Source organism: Copadichromis virginalis, linkage group LG4, assembly GCF_057382275.1.
Source record: "Copadichromis virginalis isolate Kocher_CV1m ecotype Utaka linkage group LG4, C_Virginalis_male_GT1.1, whole genome shotgun sequence".
In the NCBI taxonomy this organism is placed as follows: domain Eukaryota; kingdom Metazoa; phylum Chordata; class Actinopteri; order Cichliformes; family Cichlidae; genus Copadichromis; species Copadichromis virginalis.
Window position 1 is genome coordinate 14,661,110 of NC_140621.1, and position 21,694 is coordinate 14,682,803.

The 21,694-nt window shown below is 40.8% G+C and overlaps 1 protein-coding gene across 1 annotated transcript in view; it reads right to left on the bottom strand.

The window, feature by feature from the left end:
- Window positions 1-21,694, bottom strand: part of cacng3b (calcium channel, voltage-dependent, gamma subunit 3b) — a 36,583-nt gene that overhangs the window by 1,856 nt on the left and 13,033 nt on the right. Inside the window, exons 3-4 of the mRNA XM_085453755.1 lie at window positions 5,816-5,899; window positions 1,234-1,374 (exon numbers count right to left, since the gene is read on the bottom strand). Of these exons, the coding sequence (XP_085309881.1) occupies window positions 1,234-1,374; window positions 5,816-5,899 (225 nt within the window). The remainder of the gene's footprint in view (window positions 1-1,233; window positions 1,375-5,815; window positions 5,900-21,694) is intronic.

Sequence of the window (21,694 nt, forward strand, 5' to 3'; positions counted from 1 at the left end):
TGTGGGATATCTCTTATTTGTAATGTTTTTGTTGGCTATTGTGTTGTCATTTTGTGCCACTGCATGAGCCTGTACTGTGTTATTGCTGACCAGTTTGTTCAGCGATTTCATTTGTAATCTTTCCAGCTGCATCTTTAGTCCTGTCTGGTGGACATGGTGCATTTTTCTGCAAAAGACAGTCGCATTTGTTAAAAACTAATGAAAATACAATTTTTCTGTGACTAATAACCTTTTCAGTGCAATTAAAGTGAACATACTAAACCTTAACATGTGAGTCAGATAAAAAAAATGCTTAGTTAAAACTAATAATGTTGTAAAGATTTAGCGGTTTTGTTTTTTTTCCGCGCATCTCAGGTCTTTAATTACAATTCTGGCTACCGGCGAGACAATCGAGATAAGACGATTATCTGCGTTCTGTTTTGCAACAATGCCCCCCGTTTTATATTGCGCTACATAATAAATTCAACCAATGTTGTTTACAGCAGTGCCTTTACTTTAATTTGCTTTAAATTGATTTTTTTAAACTCCTATTCAACGTTTAAGGAAATCCATTGTTAAAAAAGACAAGGGTTCAATAAATGCATCAGTAAAGGTTAATGAGTGTTTTTAATAATTCCGATTACAAAACCGACCAATAATAATCACCTTGCGAGACCCCAGGAGACCCCGGGAACATCACCAGGATCATTACAGTACGGATACGTAAGTACAAGGGTGTGTGCAAAGATGCTTTGCTGCGTCCCAATGAAAGACTCTATAGGTGTGTGTGTTTGCACTCTCACACCCTCACAGTGCATCACAGTGGCATCATGGCATTCTTGTTGATTGATTAATCAGCTACTGTGTCCCATATCCACACTTTGGTGCCTCTCATGGGCTCTTCTGTGTGCTTTAGATGCTCAATGGGCTCCTCAACAAATATCTGAATGCTGTGCCTCCTCCGTTTAGAGTCGGCCCACAGTGACACAGCTGCACACACTCAGACACATGTGGCTCACACAGACAGCCGCCTTGTTGTTATCTCAAGCTCCTTTCACCAGGTCAGAGAATGTAAGGCATTTGGCTGGTACTGTATTTAAATGAAAAAAAATGTGGTATGAGGTGCTGAATTTGTGAATTAGTAAGTGTGGTTTCATGTACGCTGTTCTGATGACTGACGATCACTGTAGCTAAATTCCTAAGAGGAAAGAGGACACACATGGACACGCAGAGACACTCGCAGTGATGACTAACCTGCTGAGACGAAGAAGATTCCTGCGCTGAGGATGACGTTGTGTCGGCTTCGGTAAAACTCACTGGCAGCCACGCAGAGCCCACCCAGAAACAGCAGACCCACACTCATGATGGGGAAAAGACTGGAGGCACGCACAGCACCTGCACATACACACAAAGAGTGGAAACGCGTTCATAACAGGTGCAAACTTTTTATTTTGCCGTGTAAAGACGTCGCCTTTCAGATCCATCAGAAACTGATGAAGGATCATTTGTGCTGGAAGAACAGTAGCTCCACCATTACGTCATCAAAATCACTGGTGCGCATCACTTCTGTGCTGGATGGAGGATGGAGATGCAAGGGGAAGAAAAAAAGAAAGAAAAAAAGGTTCCACTTTACACACGCGAGGCAGCGGGCTGCTAAATGCTCGACTGAACCTGAATTCTGAACATGTTAAAGCATTCAGAGGATTTGCTAGAGAGAGCAAGGGAGAGAGACCGAGAGACGGACGGAGAAGGGGAAAAAAATGGACAAGACCCAAGACAGATGGAGAGTCACGCTGACATATGCGAGGCAAAATAATGAATGTGAAAGTGAGGCTTCAGTGGGAGTGAAATATTTGTCATATGTGTGCAGGATGCGATAACATATTGAGGAATATTTGCAAACAGCTTGTTGCGCAGAACTGAGATTCGGGCTATTTTGAGACACCGAATATATGAGGAGAGCCCATGCATCAGAGTTTTATCATATACGGTTGTGTCTTCACAAAAAGACTAAAAGTAAACGAAGCAGATCATTGTCGCTTTTTTCTCCATCTGTTTTCTTTATGTTTGTTGTTTCTTGCGTGGCAAAACATTCCCGCCGTGACCGAGAGCTGCAGATATTGCTCGTACAGACTCCGCCCCTATGGCCCACAACCCTGGGCTGCATGAAATGCTGGTCACTAGGTCTCTGCTCCTTATTGGCTTATCAGCTCTAAGGACTGTGATCTAATTGGCTCCCTCTGGGGATGTTGCTCTGTGTTCAGTGGAGCAATGAAAAAGAGGCACAGGCTGAATCCCTTCCCCTTCTTTTCTGTTGTTGTTTTCCACCTTTACTCCTACAATAAACAGAGAGCTCACTTCTCTGTGTTTTCTACTAAATACTCTCTCTTTATCTTTTTATCCTCTTTTTTTCTTATAATCCTTTTTAACCTTATGAAGGCTTTTTTAGGTTCAGTTTCTTAACTACTTGCCATTAGTTTGTGTTTCTTCATTATGTAGTGTTATGGAACGCCATTAAGGTCATAATTTGTTTTGTTGTTCCTGCTATTAGACATTGTAATATTGCCAGCTGCTGTTTATAAACACTGTTCTGGGTACATAATTATACCAGCTGGCATAGAAATGCCAGTCACAATAATATATATATATATTTTTTTAAGAAACTACCCATTTCCCATTATCCTTTGGATGAGAAGAGTGATAAAGAGTACTGAGTGAAAGTCTTCTTCTTTATATTTCCTTATGTTTTGCTTGTGACTTGTGACAGTGACCTATGAAACATTCAAACATAAAAAAGCCAAATTACATTTTTTTTATAGGCATACAATACTATTTTTGCACCAACAAGGTGATCCCCAAAGTGTTATTAGCTGACACATTTCAGCATGGTGTGGAGATCGGCCTGAAATCTGAGGTAAATGGACAAGTGGATGACAAATGAAGAAGTGGGAGGCCCCCCAAAAATATCTACACCAGATATAATCACCCTATTAGAGCACGTCGCTCTCGCTCGGCAGGCCTACTTGTTGTTCCTAGAGTATTTAAAAGTAGAATGGGAGGCAGAGCCTTCAGTTTTCAGGCCCCTCTTCTGTGGAACCAGCTTCCAGTTTGGATTCAGGAGACAGACACTATCTCTACTTTCAAGATTAGGCTTAAAACTTTCCTTTTTGCTAAAGCATATAGTTAGGGCTGGACCAGGTGACCCTGAATCCTCCCTTAGTTATGCTGCAATAGACGAAGGCTGCTGAGGGATTCCCATGATGCATTGAGTTTTTCCTTTCCAGTCACCTTTCTGACTCACTATGTGTTAACAGACCTCTCTGCATTGAATCATATCTGTTATTAATCTCTGTCTCTCTTCCACAGCATGTCTTTCATCCTGTCTTCCTTCTCTCACCCCAACCGGTCGCAGCAGATGGCCCCGCCCCTCCCTGAGCCTGGTTCTGCCGGAGGTTTCTTCCTGTTAAAAGGGAGTTTTTCCTTCCCACTTGTAACAGGGCAGCCCTTAGCGGCTGGAAACACAGTGAGACAGACCAAGGCAAGTGTAGTGGAACAAAGTATTTATTTGCTATATGGCTCTCCTTAAAACAATTAACTTGTCGAGCTTCTTCACAGCACAAAAATCCACCTCTAATGACAACTGGCAGCCTTATATATGTTCAGCTGTCACAGACTTAACCATTATTCCACTCTCAGGTAAATTCTTAAATCCCAACCTTCCACCACAGTATACAATATATCAATAAGAATAAATAAATACATAAATACATTTTCACATTTACATATTAATAAATACTTCACACTTTAATGTTACACCAAACCCAATATTATAAAAACCCAGAAACCCAAGCACAAAAAGATTCACCACACTCTCTTTACCAATGGTCTCTCCCGGAACCTTTAAATGGTGTCTGGACCCCCGGGGAAAGATTTGCCCAAACACCTTGAAGAGGACACAGGCAAGAAAGGTGAGTAATCATTAACTTACAAACACTTATTTGCACCACTTTTATCCCTAGATTTCACACACACATTTGCCTTAGTTTTCCTTATTGGTAAACCTTAATCACAATCTCAATCACCATTCTTCTCTCCTGACAGACAACCACCACATTCCTTGATGAGGAGCAGCTGTGCAGGATCTGAAACAAGGCCACCAACTGATTTTAAAATTCCCAATAAATAGTCAATAAATATTTAAACTTCTTGTGTGCAAATCCATGCTTAAAGTGCAATGCTCATAAAGTGCTTGATAAGGTGCTTTTAATAAAGTGAAAGGTGTGCTCTAAAGTGCTATACAGACAATACAATATAAATAAATGCAGTAAGGGAGTCCTCTTCCTTACACCACTGTTGCCAAAGTGCTTGCTCATAGGGGGTCATATGATTGTTGGGTTTTTCTCTGTATCTATGAAGCACCTTGAGGCGACTTTTGTTGTGATTTGGCGCTATATAAATAAAATTGAATGGAATTGAATAAACAGTATCTGAAAGTCATATTCTTAAGAAATGGAAAATATCCACACTTGACACAGGACCTGAGACAGAGATGTGGCCTTTCAGTGGGTCCTGTTATTGTTTGTCAAAGTGAAAGAATTGTCAACTTTTGAACCACCATGCAATACCATCTGTAAATTGCTAGACTGGCAACAGATTCAATTTCCAGCACGATCACAATCACAGTGCCAAGACAGTACAAGCATACCAGGATAGATAAAAACACAATAAAACATATCAATCATGGAATGGCCTCCCCAGAGCCCAGGCCTCAACAATACTGAAACAGTGTGGGATTACCTTGATGCTAGCATGGTGGCTCAGCTGTTAGCTAACTTTTGCCTCATAGCAAGAGAGCACTGGTTTCAAACCTGTAAAGGGACATGCTCCATGGAGTTTGATTGTTTTCTCCATGCTCACACTCAGGTTTCTCCTGCAGTCAAAAAAGCATGCAAGGTGAATGCTGCCCTTGGCCTTGTCTTGCCAAGCAGATTTGTAATCTCAAGAGACCTATTTAATGGTTAAGGCAGGATTAGAGGTTTATTGCCTAACAATAATGTGATAGCTGGAATATTTCAGTGCAAGTTTGTGCGGCGAGGCAAAGTAGCAGGCCACCATCAAAGGAAAAACTTCAGGGGTTCAATCACATGCCTTTTAACTGTAATCAAAACAGTATGCATAAGTACTGTGCACATAAGGTGAGCTGTTAAACGCCTAAACAGTGCTCCATACAAGAAATGACAAAATAAGTAACTGGTGTTATTTTAACTGTATTTGTAACACCTCCAGTGTTCAGCTGCTTACTGACTACTGCTTTCTCTTCCCCAGAGAAAAAAGGTTAGTGGGAATATCCCACTCCTAGAAGAAAGATTAACTGTCAGTGTTTTGTGATTTTCAATTGGTTACATTTAATTAAAAAAAAAAATCCATTGTTCTGTACTCTTTCCTCTACATTAGTCTTAAGTCGCTACTACAAAATAGTGGATGGAACTAACTTTGTGATCCTTAACCATACTACCCCTGTAGTTTGTCCTGCAGATGGGGCTAGAGAGGGGGCACAGTAATGTTCATGATTGCCTCACACCCACATCATGCCTGTGTGCTGTTTCTAACGCAGACTTTACAAAATAATTCTCTTTTCAAGCCGATATGAAACATTGTTGTCACACACCTAACAATGGAATTGGCTTTACATCGCTTGGGAACATACGATGGGTTGAGATAACAAAAAAACAAGTTTAGTGATTAGTCAGACAGTTCTACTCTAAATATGGTAACACTGGCCAGTAAAAGCCTAGTTGTGAATGCACAGTGCAGTGTGTGCTCATATCAGACTCACGTAGGAGGTATTCAGCTGCGTCTGCTTCATAGTCAGCATCTTCTGGGAAGTGATCAATTTTCTTACACACACCTCTGAAGGTTCCTGGAGAAGAAACACACATCAGTTTAGATAGTATAGTAGTAGTTTATTTTGAACAACACAGACATGAAAAGTTGTTTTGTTTGATAAATACTAATTTTCGGATGTATCTCATTGTATACACGGACAACTCTGTGGTACTGTCCGATCAGTTCCGCAGCATTTTTCTGAATGTAAGCAGAGAGTATAGCCCTGCACACTATACAATTCATCCTGCCACGTGTATCATTCGCCACAGATGCCCCGATATTGTTCAGATCATGCGGTTTCTCCCTTTTTCTTCTTCTCCACACTTTTCTAATCTTACTAGTACAAGTTAAAGACATTTTCTGTGAAAGTCCAAGTGTAACTAGTGGCTTGCACCTTATTGTACACCCTCTGTATTTTTGATTCATTAAGGCATTATAGAGTTTTGATTGATTGTACACACCTCCTCAAGTGTTCTTGACTTGGTCAGATGTTGTTTTTTAACCATGGAAATAATTCTGTCAACATGGTTTTTAGTCGTATTTTTTTTTTAGTCTTTTGGTGTTGCTGAGCTGCTCAGTGCTCCTTTTTAAGGATGTACCAGATTGTTTATTTGACCACTTCTAAATGTTTGCCGTTTCTCTGTAAAAAGGGTGGTAGGATCTTTTCTTTTAAGATCAGATCTTTTATAAGCCTCATTTGTCATGGCATAATGAGAGAACAGGCCTCACCTGGACACGATTCTAGTCAGCCAGTTGTTCAATTACTTTTGAGCCTCTTAAAAATGTGGGACTGTGTTTAAAAATGGCTCAGTTAATGTGATGCTCATGTTAAAAACTCCTTGAACTACATCTAAATCAGGTTACCTCTTGACTATTTGACTTAAAAACTACTGTGGTGGTGCAAAGAGGCGAAACTAAATTGTATGTACGCACACACATGTTGTCAGAGGTATAGTTAGAAGAGAAAAGAGTGATGTCACTGTTTAGTAGTGTTCCAGCAAATGTATTTCACAAACTACTTAGCAGCTTACCCTGAAGATGCTGCTTAGCTCTACACCACCATCTGCTCAGCTCATACACATCCTACTACTGAGAGTCTTACAGGCTTACAAGGAGTCAGACCTAAATTATCCCAAGCATCTTTTGCTGTATATTCTCACACACATTAATAGGACCCTTTATTCTATCCACACACACACTATTTGATGCACATTCCCATCAGTCACAGGTGTACCTGTGCTGACCAGGTATCAACAGCATAGCAGGAGCATACAGTGAGGGTCAGAACAAGGTTAGGACAAGGTTTCAACAATTGCTTTCTATCATTTTTAGCCACTTCTTCTTGAAAGCGTAAATGTCATTGCCAATGGTCACATTATTTGACTGACTTGACATCCAATATAAATTTTGGGAGATGGAGCATGTGCACTTCCTGTAAGCAGATGTGAAAGTATATCGACAGGCAGAGAGAGAGATGATAGATGATGCAGGGCAGAGCTGTAGCCTTCAGGCTGTGTATGGGAAACACTAATGAAAAGCCTTATCACACCCAGCACACACAAACGCACACCGTTTCAATGTAAAAGACAAAAAATGCACAACGGCTAAAGTAAAGACATCAAATGAACACACACGCGCACCGAGCTCATTAAAATGATACATGAACACTATCAATCATGCATGCAAATAAAAGCTCCGTGTATTTAGATTGCTTATATGAGTGCATGCTGGTTCGTCCATGTGTGACTGAGAGTGTGTGTGCGTTTCATGCAGAGAGTGACTCATCCTCCTCAACACACCGACTCACAGAGACACACAAACACACCCACCAGTAAACTCTGTGTGTGCGCTCTCGTGTAGGACCGTGTTTCTATGTGCATGCACGTGCACGCCCGCGTGAAACTACACTGCATGCAGCCTCCTTCCCACCCATCATTCAGTCCCATTCACACATGGTCAACACCACGGGGGCTATGAAAGAGAGCAGCACTGAGGAGGGATGAAGGGGAGCAGCAGAGAAAGAGAGATGAAGAAGGATGAAGAGAGAGGAAGTGCGGGCTGAAAGAGGTTTGGTGGTAAAACGGCACGGGAGAATTAGAGAGAAATAGGAGGATAGAGGCTGGCAATGAACAAAATAAACGACTCGAGCTAATTGCTTCTTTGCACATGAAGAGACTTTTTCCAGCACCCACACTCAGAAAGTCATTCATAAATTGATTCATCCAACTCATGCAGTAGGGGATGGAAACTAACATCTGACTGTGAAACTGATTGACTTTTATGGTCTTTTATATCTCCATTTATTAAGATAATCATCTGCAAAAAACATGTGAATCAAACTTTGTTATGCATCATTCTTAAGGCAATATACCACCACAAATGTATGCATAATATCACCTCAGCACACCCTCTTAATCCAAAGTGCAACACGTCCACAAATACATACTTCAACAGAAACTATTTGGTGGTTTGAATTTTCTCCTATACACCGAGCCCTTTCTCTGCTCCCCTCACCAGCCTCCATCCTGTTTGACAGTGTTGAGTATGAGCAAAATAAGCTTTTGTATTTCCAGATCACACAACCCATTGCTGGGAAAATACTACAGCTGGCAATTTGAAGATTATAATTTAGGCTCCACTCACAGAATTCCGGAGACTCTTTAGTGAATCTCCAGCAACCATTGCTCGCTGGACAAAAAATGTGTATTCCATGACTAGTTGGAGAGTTTCTGGCAGTTGCTAGTTATAATTGGTTGAAAAAAGGTACCATGCTACACCAAATTGCTTTGGTTGATAGCAGGTTACCCTGCTTGCCTAAAGCATATTTTTCCAGGTGTCACCACTTCCCAGCTTCTAGTTAATGAATCTTTGAAGGCAACATCAGCAAACAAAGCAGTAACAAGAAGGTTAATGATGGAGCACTTTCTTTGCAACCAGGAATTTGGAGCACCCACTCTCCAACCTGTTGGAGAACACACATTTTTCCTTAGCAACTAGAGGTTGCCAGGGGTCACCAGCTGGCCTCTAGGCCTGTGTTACTGAAGCCTTGTTTATCAAAAACGATTTTTATAGCCACCTACGCATTAAACAGCTAAGATAGAATGCTTATATTTTTAATCAACGAGTCGCAGTACACCGAGTTGCAGTATACAGTATAGTCGTTGATAACCAAAACAAGCATCGCTTACATTTTATAATTCAAATCATGTATTAATTAATCAAGCAAGAAGATATTCAGAATTATGTGCATAACCAACAGGCTTACTGCCACCCAGGTAATCACTGAGATATTCAAATGCTCGAATTGAAACCGAAGGGAGAATTCCAAAACTCCACACATGGTGACTGTCCCAACCATAAAGAGTCAATCAGCTGACCTGAACCATGTTTTTTTGGAACCAGGAAGCAATGAACTGTTTTTCTGTAATAAAGAATTCACAGAGCTGTCAATGATTTGTTGTGACATTTTCAAGGTGCCCTCAATCCACCAAGAAAGTACACACTGTATTCTGTTTAACTTTTTGATTTGTAAGATTATTAAATTGCATTTTTCTGCCTAACCAATGAAGCCGTGTCCATTATTAATGTAGTAATGATTAGAGATGGACCGATCCGATATTACGTATCGGTATCGGTCCGATATTGACCTAAATTACTGGATCGGATATCGGAGAAAAATAAAAAATGTAATCCGATCCATTAAATATCACGAAAGCACCTCACAAAACTTGCAACACACCGTAACTCACCTCAGAACGTTAGCACGTTGGAGCAGTATGCATCACGTGATAGAGCTGCTGTGGCATGCCGGACCTGTCGGTGGTCTGGATAGCATTTGGAGCTTCGCTAGCAACCCGGCATTTCATCTCCGACAAAGTTATCCCCGAGAGAAGTAAAGCAAGTGTGTAAGTCCATCTCTGAATGTTTGTAAAGCTTTCCTGCGTTAAGCTTAACAAACGATATATGGAGCGACTGCCTCTCCTGCTGCTACTTCAATCATGAAACTGCTTAATGATCAGCTGATCGGCTTTTCTGTCGCGAGTCCGTGTCTCTTGTTTGTTTTTGGCCCACTTTGCACCAGAAAGAGGAAACCAGCAGATAAACAACAGCAGCACGTTTAAGCTTGATAAGCTGTTGTTAGAATGTATTTAATATTACTTTCTACTCCAGGATCTTTTTCTACGTAGCTGACGGCTGGTAACTGTGCAGGGGCGGATCTAGCAAAGTTTAGCCAGGGGGGCCGATAGGGCATTAACAGGGAAAAGGGGGCACAAAGACATACTTTTCTTTCTTATTCTCATTTAAAATGTCTAGCTTTTAATAAATAATTATCTGACACCCAAAGTTTTAATCTGATGCAAAATGAATAGAAGTCCATTACTGTATATAGTGACTATTAAGTCTAATATATATATACCCTAGTAAGCTATAGTACTTTTTCCTTTGGGAAGGTACCATCTGTGCAGTGTGCAATTTTGTTGAAGAGAGATGTTGAATCTATTTAATATTTTAATATATTGAAAAAGAATTTATTTCTGTGCATTTGTTTTTCACACTGCATCAAATTAAGGTTGATTACATCGATTAAGCATCATGAGGTGGCGCGTGAGGGGTGGTTCCCTATTTTTTATTTATTTATTTTTGTTGTTGCTGGGAGTTGGAACCCTATTAGTTAGGTTGCTTAATATTTACGCTAAGTACTCTTTAAAATACCAGAATAGGGAGGATGGTGTAGGTTTAAGTTTATTAGATTGATCAGTATTACTGAACTATGAAATATTTTTTTTTGCATACAGGTATAACAGAATAGCTTTAGTGTAGTTGTTGTTTTAAACTTGAGAACCTATACAAAATTCAGCAAGATATTTAAAAAAACAGTTTTGTTGATTAAAACACACTATATCGGATTCATATCGGTATCGGCAGATATCCAAATTTATGATATCGGTATCGGACATAAAAAAGTGGTATCGTGCCATCTCTAGTAATGATGCAGGCGAGTATATATGAGTTTTCTTGGTTTACTGTATCCATAAAGTGATGGATGCAGTATATTACTCAGTGGTCTGGTGGGAGTAGCCACTGATCATGTCAGCAGCATTTTTTTCAGCTTGGACCGGTGACTCTTCGTTTCCTAGTGAGCACTGGGATTAAAGCTTTCTCCCCATTCACTTAGATAATGGCCAAACTATCTGCCTGTGTATTGCAAAGATAGCTGCCAAATGGTGAGACTTGCTTCAGGAAGGACTTTGATAATATCACCAAATGCCACTTAAAAAACAAATTTCCTAACAATACAGTTACTCATGTAGAAGTACATGGCCATCTATCTTTAGTACTCTAGATCAGTGGTGCAATTGGGAAAGACTGTGTCCTCCAGTGGTGTGACTCAGCAATTTGTTCTATGCCATATGTTTTTATGGCAGTAATAAAATATTTTCCTTTTTGGGATTTAGGCACACTGGATGAGTTTGTTGATAGTGAGAAATAAAAATGATTAATGCGGATGGTTTACACGGATGTTACAGGTGGAGTGGAAGGTAACCGGAAAATCGGCTGCTGATGCTGTAAAGCGTCATCAGTCAGAGCTGCTTTGTGTCAGGCGGCTGGGAAATTCATTATAGCTCCAGCCTTTTTAAGTGAACAGATTTGCATCAAACCATTATGATGATTAGGGCACTGAGCGGCACAATAAAATTGGGGATGTACCAATATATTGGCTGATATCGGCTTTATTCACTGCTACCAGATGACACAGGCTGATAACATGTTGTCTGCAATCAATTTTGTGCTGGGTAGATTTTCAAATATACCCCTATGAAGAGCTGGAAGACATTTAGGTTAATTCTCTTATAATAAAGATTTCTTTCTTTCTCTGAAGCAAAGCGGAAATAAATAACAACAAAAACAAAAATAGCCCGGCTCACGGACATGTGGGAGGAGGGAACATAGATAGATGACCGCTTTTATCTCTCTCTGGGACAAAGAATCGAAATCACAACTGAGAAAACACAGTTAAAAAGCAGATGTGCGCACATACACACACACACACACACACATTTTGTTTTTGTACATGATGTCACACTATCCATTTTAAAAAACAAAGACATCTGCTAAAAATAACTTCAAGACTCGTGTGCTGGACCTTCAGGTTAGTTGAAGTTGCCATCACATCACTAAATATCTAATATATCTTCAAAACGTGACACCATGCACAAAATGTCAACATGCTGCGATTAATAAAGAATGTTTGCTAAGCTGTGATCGATATGAAACTTCACCACAGAGGACAGGACGAGGTGTAGTGCTATTTGTATAAGTGGACCATTTATAATGTTATGGTACTGCTGTGGTGGCTACCTTAAACTGTGACCTGTCATCAATAGTCAGTGTTGGGGAGTAACGGAATACATGTACCGCCGTTACGTATTTAGAATACAAAATATGAGTAACTGTATTCCGTTACAGTTACCGTTTAAAAAGGTGGTATTCAGAATACAGTTACTTTGTTGAAATAAATGGAATACACTGGGGTACTTTCCTGTTTCATTTTGTCGCGGGTCAGGACTGTTTGGGTTTTGTTTGACAGCTACGTTCTTTTGTTCCAGGCGGCAGCGTTACGGTTGCCATGGTTACAGGGCGACGCTCTCTCTCTCTGTGACTGTGTGTTTCCTGGGTGAGAGAGCGCCTTTTCGTTGTTGTTGTTGTTGTGCTAAGCTAACAGGCAGAATGCTACAAGCATAGCTCTAAAGAATGTAGCATCATGGGCAGTGTAGTCCGTGCTGCAGGGAGAATGGACTGCCATACACGTTATGTGTCTGTGAGCGAGGAGGGAGAAAAAGGGGAGTGGAAAGGTACGAGCAGTCATCGAGCAAAAACGGGAGCTGGAAGCATGTAAATATAATAATAACCACTGCAGCCAAGAAGAGTGCCTGACGAGCCCAGTTGTAAGTAAGCTATTAAGACTCGACTGTACACTGTGTTCGTGTTTTCCTCCGAAAACAACAAGTTCCGTTGGAGCAGCCTTTCAACGCCTCTCTCTGTCTGTCGCAAGAAAAGTTGACCCACACAACAAAGTAGAACTATTTTTCGGCTACCAGCCGACAGGGACCCCGCCGTATTATGCTGGGCTTACACTGTGCGATTTTTTTCAGTCGCGCGATTCAGCTCCTGCTCAAACTGTACGATTGACTCGCAGGGGTTAGAAGTTCATAGGTCACGATGCAGGGTCTCACACTATACGGCCCGATGCTCTGATGCGACCTGAGTGCTCACACTGTGCGTCCATAAAAATGAAGGTTATAACAGAAATTCTGTTGCTCGCTCTCCCTCTCCGTCTTTCACTCACACAGACACACCACCACCATCAACTTTGCTAAATTGCTAATGAAAAACATTGGTCAGGCAGCTGTGATTGAGCAGCAGTGTCGATCCAACTATTTTCACGGTTGTTGTGGTCGTGATAATTTTGTGAGGCCACATCGAAAGGGCTCGGATGGTTCTACAGGTTGTGCCTCCATCGCTTGTGTCCAGATCACACGCTGCACTGCCGTGCTACGCCGTCTTTTTCGCTGACATTTGTGTTTGCGCGTGCGCAGTGTGGCAAACTGCGGTGACACCCTCACGACCAAGCGATTGATGATCGGGAGCTGGTCGTGAGGTGTCAATCGCTTCTCGTTACCCCACGTATACTACACGATGCACGACGCACGATGAAGGCCAAAATCGGGCCGATCGCCAAAACGATCGCACGACTCAAAAATCGGCTCAAAATGGGCCAAAAATCGCACAGTGTGAGCCCAGCATTAGTCAGAGGTCCCTTTACTACAGTTCGGAGTCGCGGACCTTCAGTAATAGTAATAAATCACACAGCAATAGTACATTCACGTTGTTGTAAAAAGCATGATAATATTGTAGCGGGTCAGGGCTGTTCGGGGTTCTGCTTGTACAGTTATGTTTTGTGTATGTTGCCATGGTGACGGGTGACGCCCTCTCGCTGCGACGGTGTGTCCTTCCGGGGTCAGAGGGCGCCCTATGTGTGTTGTGGTTGCCGCGCTGAGCAGTTAGCTAGTGGCTATGGAACGCCAGGACTGCCATAATGAATTAATTAAATACACCATTAAATAATTAATTAAATGTGGCAATAATTAATTAAAATTGGAATTAATTAATTAAATAAATAGTTATGACACATGTAATTAATTAATTATTGACACAATTAATTATTTATGTATTTCACATTTTAATTAATTATTGACACATTTAATTAATTATTTAATGATATATTTATTTATTTCATTTTGGCAGTCCTGACGCCTGGCTCTCATCATGAAATAATTTTATCTGTCAGCCTCACCTATCAAACTCAGGAGGCGGGGTTAACGCTGCCCATGCAGCTGCTCTAACATTTGATTGGTTGCCGTGCAAAGTAAGTCAAAACAGGTCGATCCTAGATAATCGATTGCTTGTGTAGACTTGGGGCAGCCAGGTATCCCAGAATGCAGATCAAATCACAGGCAGCAATGGTGGTGGTGTAGTTTTAAAATACCCCGTTTTTCTGTCACCAGCTACACTTTTAACAGTGTTTTAGCCGCGAATGTCGCGCCGTATGTCTGGTCAGGTTGTCAACATAGAACATGTTTGCAAAAGTGCTCAGATGTTTTCAGAGATTTCACTAGCTCTGCTAACAATTAGCATGCAGAGTGCACCGAGGGGGTTACGTTAACCGGTTTGTTTACATATTCCACTCTCCGTGTTCCACATGTTGCATTCGCAGATTCTCATTTTCACCGAACGATCGTCTCTTTCCGCCTGGTCTTGTGTCTCTGTGCTTCTGTAACATAAAGAACGAGCTGACATTTTTCTCACGAAACCAGCGATCAGCTCAACAGACCCTCAGTTTACCTGCATGCATCCTCCTCCTCATCTGTCAGCTGTTTAACACCTGCTGCTAATTCAAGAAACACGCCTACGTTACCTGGTGATAGTCACAGTTTAACTGGGCAGCCGGTGCTCAATATAAAGCAATGTCAGCGCATTTTTCTGCACAAGATAAGTAAATATAGTGTTTTCCCCGAGCGCAGAGCTGCTGGAGCTTGTTTCCTTACAGAGCACTTTATAGGCGAACAGCTTCATCGGCAGCTGATGTCCAATCACCAGCACACAGCTTTGAAACCTCAGCTGAGTTTTAGCTCTCAGTGGTTAAACGCTGGACTTCATTCACTCAGGTTCTGTCTGTCGGGTCACGTTTACTTCGCTGTTTTATTTACAACTGAGCAAATCGGTTTGGCTGAGGTTAAAGTTACGTTTCATAACTGCATAGTTTCACAGACGTTTAATGGTTCACTGGCACATGTGTTAGACTGAACTATCATCTAAATATCATCTGTTTTTTAATAGTTATTCAACTGTATTCTAAGCACCAGCTGTCTGTTAGAATGTGATTTTTTTTCTCTCTCTGTTGGCAGAGGTATAAAAATGCGCAGGAAAATCTGACGTGCATGACAAACTTCACCGACGATATTTAGGGAGGAATAAACACACATCAAACATAAATGAACCATTTGCCTGTCTCCATAATTGAGAGCATTTTCTCTTCTTACGTCAATACTCTCTCTCTCTCTCTCTCTCTCCTTTTTTTTTTTTTTTTTGCTTTTTCGGTCATGTTATGTTTACCTGTCAAAGGCTTGTTACAAACTATGAAACACATCGTGCAGACTTCTGGATGTTAGAAGAAAACTAATACTGCTCATGAATGAGACTAAAGGCAGGAAGGTGTCCTTTAAAACTAAACATGTTAATAGGACCTCCCTGTTTATATCATAGTTTAAGATATAGCACGTGTATTTCAGTAATAGCCTGCTGAGGCCACTATACGTGCTGGCCTCATATCAAATGTGAAGGCAGACTGAGTCTATGTTTGACGTTTGTTTATATCTAATCTTCCTTTTCAAACATTTAAACAGCAGCGAGTCTGCAGCTGAGGGAATACAAATTCAAATTGTCGGAACAGGTTTGCTCGTTTCTTGGATTCATTTGGTGATTTATTAAATGTATAACTGTTATTCTAATCTGCTGCTGAGTCTCTTACACTTTTCTTTATGCTGTATATTTTCACGTCTCTGGAATAGTTGGCAGTTAGATAGTCAGCTTGGAAACTTTGTGTTAACTCATGGAGCTGAGGATATCGTGGATATGCTGACGTCGCTCCGTGGTGTACAGGGCCGTTTACCCTCATGATTAATATTCACAATAAAAATATTAGCCGAACATCATGAAGTCTGTATGTGTTTCATAGTGTCGAACAACCTTTGTACAGTTAAAGCCAGCAGTTACTACATGACGGAAACACCAACTTTATCTCTTTTATGCGTTTATACACAGGTCACGCTGATTACTGAACAAAAACCCAAAGATCAGATGTTAAACAGATTTATTTGCTCTCTCTCCTCCTTAAACATGTTTTAAATGTTAGTTATAATTCAGAATTGGCGACTGAAACACGTAGGACACATAAGAACATCAGGAAATAAAACACCGATAAATATAACCTCAGTAAAAGAAGTCAGCGGGGGTTACTACAGCTGTGTACCGGGGCCTGCGCTTTGTCGGTGGGATTGCTTGCGAGGCGAGCGGGTCTATCCCACGCTTTGCCGTGAGACTGGGCAGACATCTCCGAAATCATCGAAACACTTTTGCAAAGAGGCTGTATCTTGACAAACCGACCAGACACATGAAGATTAAACCACTACATTCTCGGCTAAAAAAATATTAAAACGGTATTTGGTGACACACAAACAGGGTTTTTCAAAGCTCAGTTCTGTTAGCTTCCACATGCCGGTTGTTGTGTGCTAGAAACAATGGCCACCAGGCCAAAGCAATGGTTTTGACTCGATCAGCGTTAACCCCGCCCCCTGAGTTTGATGGGTGAGGCTGACAGATAAAATTATTTCATGATGAGAGCCAGGCGCCAAGACTGCCAAAATGAAATAAATAAATATATCATTAAATAATTAATTAAATGTGTCAATAATTAATTAAATGTGTCAATAATTAATTAATTAAATGTGTCAATAATTAATTAAAATGTGAAATACATAAATAATTAATTAAATGTGTCAATAATTAATTAATTACATGTGTCATAACTATTTATTTAATTAATTAATTCCAATTTTAATTAATTATTGCCACATTTAATTAATTATTTAATGGTGTATTTAATTAATTCATTATGGCAGTCCTGGCGTTCCATAGTGGCAGTGTGTTCTTCTGCAAATGTAATAAACGGCTGTGCTCCCTGGCTAGCTCACGGGAAGCAAGACCAAACGATACCTCCATCTCCTCCTTGTCTGAACTCGCCACAATATATTAAGTAATCCAAAGTATTCAGAATACGTTACTGTCATTGAGTAACGTAACGGAATAGGTTACAGAATACATTTTGGGGCATGTATTCTGTATTCTGTAATGGAATACATTTTAAAAGTAACCTTCCCAACACTGTCAATAGTACAAAGCCAGGTGGAGTGGAGAACACATATGCCATAAGGCGATTCCAGAGGCCTGGGTTTAAATCCTCTTTACACTGTCCAATATAAATAAAGGTTAAAAAACCTAACAAAACTAGATTAAAAAAAAGTATAGATAAGATCGTTCATATATTTTAAAAATCACAGGTTACTGCATAAATTCATATTACAAATATGACCTTATGCACAATTTGGATGAAGACCCACTGGATGAATGAGTTTGATTAAGTACTGTGCAATACTGTGGAAGGAGGAGCAATTCTTCTGAATTGTAGACTCTATGGAACAAGCTGATCGATCAGTCAGCCGAAGCAGCTAAAATAAATAAATAAACAAACTACAGATCATATTTCTCAAAGCATGCTGTTAAAATTCAGTATTGAAGTGTGAGATCTATTTTTAGAGGTATCATCCAGCAGCTATTACACAAACTGCTTCTTAAGGGATATCACTTGGTGGTTTCCGCTTGGGTCAAAATGTGCTAACGGTCTGCTGTCTGGTTGCACTGCTGTTTTTAAAGATTTATGCCTTCAGGAGAAACAAATGGACTGTGAGCTTCTGACTGAAAATATGCAAGCAAGCGGGATTAACACACACTCAGAATGTTGTGAATTTCTCTGTGAGATTTGTAGCATCTATCAAAAATATATAACACTGTCATCCTTGTAGTAAGACGTATGCTTCATCTTCACCAAAGATCTGTCTCGTTGAGATTTTAAAAAAAATGTCTTTCAGTGATTTTATTCGACTGAATGAATTCACAGCTGAGGATACAGATTTATTGCTTTTGGAGCTGATCCAGGACTTCTCAGGTTGTAATTTCCAAACATGCTCAAAATAAGGGATGAACACTTTATTCCAAAACTTTAGAATAACAGGAAGAATTAAGTACTGCGTGTACTGCGCATGAGTAGTGCTGGTATGTCTCTAAATGTGTACTTCACTACCTGCTTTTTTAATGATGCAGTAATAATGAAGGGGGAGGACATTGAGCCAGTCTCCAACAGGAAAGTAAATAATCAAAACACATGGTGATTCCAGAGTGATTCCAAAATTTTGGCACATGAGGACTCGGACGCTCAAATACTGAAGCTGTCATGTCTAATATTTCACGCTTTCCACGTCACCCTGTCAAGCACTAAGCAAACAAGTATGTGTTGTACACATTTTATAGCAGTGGAGAGTACTAAAACAAGGATCCAAACTGGGGAGCAGGTAGCTGTCAGACAATCTCGATGTGGATCTCTGTCAGTCAAACGCGCTGTCTGGCCCTGTTACTGTAACTAAAACGTGTGTGTGTGCGTGTGTGTGTGTGTGTGTGCGCGCACATGGGGCTATATGAGTCACATATTTTTAGCCTACAGTGATGTTTCAGTGATGTACCTCCAAATGCTGTATCAGTAAGTGAGTCAGTTGTCACAAACACTTATGTCAAGTGTCAAAACCAGCCTATGATCCCACACACACACACACTCTCTCTCTCTCTCACTCACTCACTCACACACTCACACACACACACACACACACACACACACACACACACACACACGGCAGCACTCGGTGCGTTTAGGCATGCAGAAATAGTGAAGACCACCTTTGAACTGAATGGGGAGGAAAGTTGATTAAAGTAACTGAATGTGGCAGACAGCACCAACAATCCAAATTCAGAGATTTTACTGCACAGTCATCACTACGGTTACGGTACAAAAAGAGACCATATCCAGTGAGGAGCAGCTAAGAACAGAAAACTGAGGCTACAGTCCACATGCTCATCAAAATTAGGGGTACATGAGCCATTTATAATTTCACTGTCTGCCTGTGTAGACACAAGGGCACTGGAAAAATGTTGCTCAGTCTGAAGAGTCGATTTATGCTGAAATATTTAGACGGTGGGGATTAACATCATGCATGTGCAGCAGCAAATCCACAGCAACCGTGTGACGCCATCATGTTATGGACCAAAATCCCCGAGGAATGTTTCCAGCACCTTGTTCATTTGAGTCAGTTCTCAAGACAAAAGGGTATCCCTGGTATTGGAAGGTGTGCCTAATGACATGGGGAGCTAGTATGCAAAAACGAAAACGAAGGAGTTGGTGGTGGACTTCCGGAGACGCAGACCCACCACACTGACACCGGTGAACATCCAGGGAGTGGACATTGAGATAGTGGACTCTTATAGGTACCTGGGTGTTCACCTGAATAATAAACTGGACTGGAGCCACAACACTGATGCTCTCTACAGGAAGGGTCAGAGCAGACTCTACCTGCTGAGGCGGCTGAGGTCATTTGGAGTGCAGGGAGCACTTTTAAAGACCTTCTATGACTCTGTGGTGGCATCTGTCATTTTTTACAGTGTGGTATGTTGGAGCAGCAGTTTATCGGCAGCTGAGAGGAAGAGGTTGGAAAAACTCATCAGGAAGGCCAGCTCTGTTCTGGGATGCACCCTGGACCCAGTACAGGTGCTGGGAGACAGAAGGACTCTGGCCAAAATAACATCTCTGATGGACAGAGTCTCCCACCCCATGCATGTAGATGGTGCTGAACTGCAGAGCTCCTTCAGTGACAGACTGCTGCATCCTCGATGCATGAAGGAGCGTTTCCGCAGGTCCTTCCTCCCTGCAGCTGTCAGACTGTACAATCTGAACTGCTCCCAACAAACATAGATGTTTACATCTGCGCTGTAACTGCAATAAGTTAGTTAATTAACCAATTTGCACTACAACCTGGTTTGCCTCTTACCTGTAATTATTTTTATTTTATTCAATAACTGTACAGTTCTCTCTGTTTATAGTAACCATTGTCCTTAATGTAAATATGTAAGAAAAATTGTGTATGTTTCTGTTCCGTGTCCTGTGTCCTGTTTGTTTGTATATTTGTCTTTTTGGCTGCTGTTACAACCAAATTTCCCCTTGTGGGACAATTAAAGGATTATTCTATTATATTCTATGTGTCTTTCCTTGTCTGCACATTATTTGAATGACTACAAATGGTAATTTAGACTCACTACTGCTGTAGTCCTAAAGTTTAACCTGCACGGTTAATACTGTTGAAGTGGTCTGTTTGAGTATCGCCAAGCAGAAGCAAAAAAAAGTTAATAAGCTAATAAGCTATTCACTGTGGCCAAAAAACAAAACATTCAAATCTGCACCATGACACATTTGTAAAACATTTAAAAAAATCATAAAACAAACAGTGGAAATGAACAAAGGTGTGTGGCGTTTAAAGAAAAATCCAATGTGAGGCTCTCAGGTGGCTGCTTAAATTAAAGCCCCTCAGTTCAGGCTTAACAAATTGGCTTAGAAGAAAGAAAATCTTTCCGTCTCAGTTACAGAAGATTAATAAGATCATTAAAATAGAGCCACACATTTGTCTCACTATGTAAGGAGAGTGCGCTATTATTTTTTATTTTTTTTAATGTGACATACATCTCATTTCTTTAAGTGTTTTCCTATTCATGAGATTTTACTCAAGCCGGCACACATCCAAATCTTTCCACGAAGGCGTTTGGATGACAGCCTTTTAATAAATATCTCTTTTCAGGACGAAACCACAGCTGAGGCCACCTTTCTGGGACTCCAGCAGGCAACCATTTCCCTCATTCCTAAAGAGCACTTTCATTTATCCTTTCCCTGCATACCACAAGTGAAATTATATCCTTTGCCAGCTGGATATTACTTTTCTTTATTAGATGGGGCTCCTAAAATAATGGGACTACTTAGTATGCTTGAAAAGTTCGTACGTGCACTGACGATGGTACACTGGATCAATTATTGCTCATGCAAGTGTTATATTGTATCTCCAGCAGTTATATTAATGTGGGGAAGCAGAAAAGAGTGCCAGGTCTTCTCGGTGTTATTTGCTACTACGTACAAGGTGTTATGTTCCTACAATAGTTGCCTTCCAAAAGCTTAATTTCATTATAGTAAAGAAGGAGAGTTGGGTTGTTTTGAGGTCTGAGGACAGTGGGATAAAATTCAGTAGACTGGCCCCAGTCCAGTTGGCTATTTTATCAATTTCACACACAGATAATCTTTTTTTTTTTTATCATAAGCAGCTACAGACATCAATCTGAACACGGGGACACTGGCACGCGAGCTAATCTGTGAAGTCGTGCACGTGTGTGCTTGGGCAGTCAAGTGTAAGTGCATGGAGGAGACTGCATGTTTTCAAATTTGCTGTTGGTTATTGTTTTTTCAGTCTAATAAACAGCACGGTAATGATCACAGACACACACAAACAAAAAAGAAGAGAACATGGAGACACACACATGCGTAGTGGGAGCATCTATCAGGAGGCAT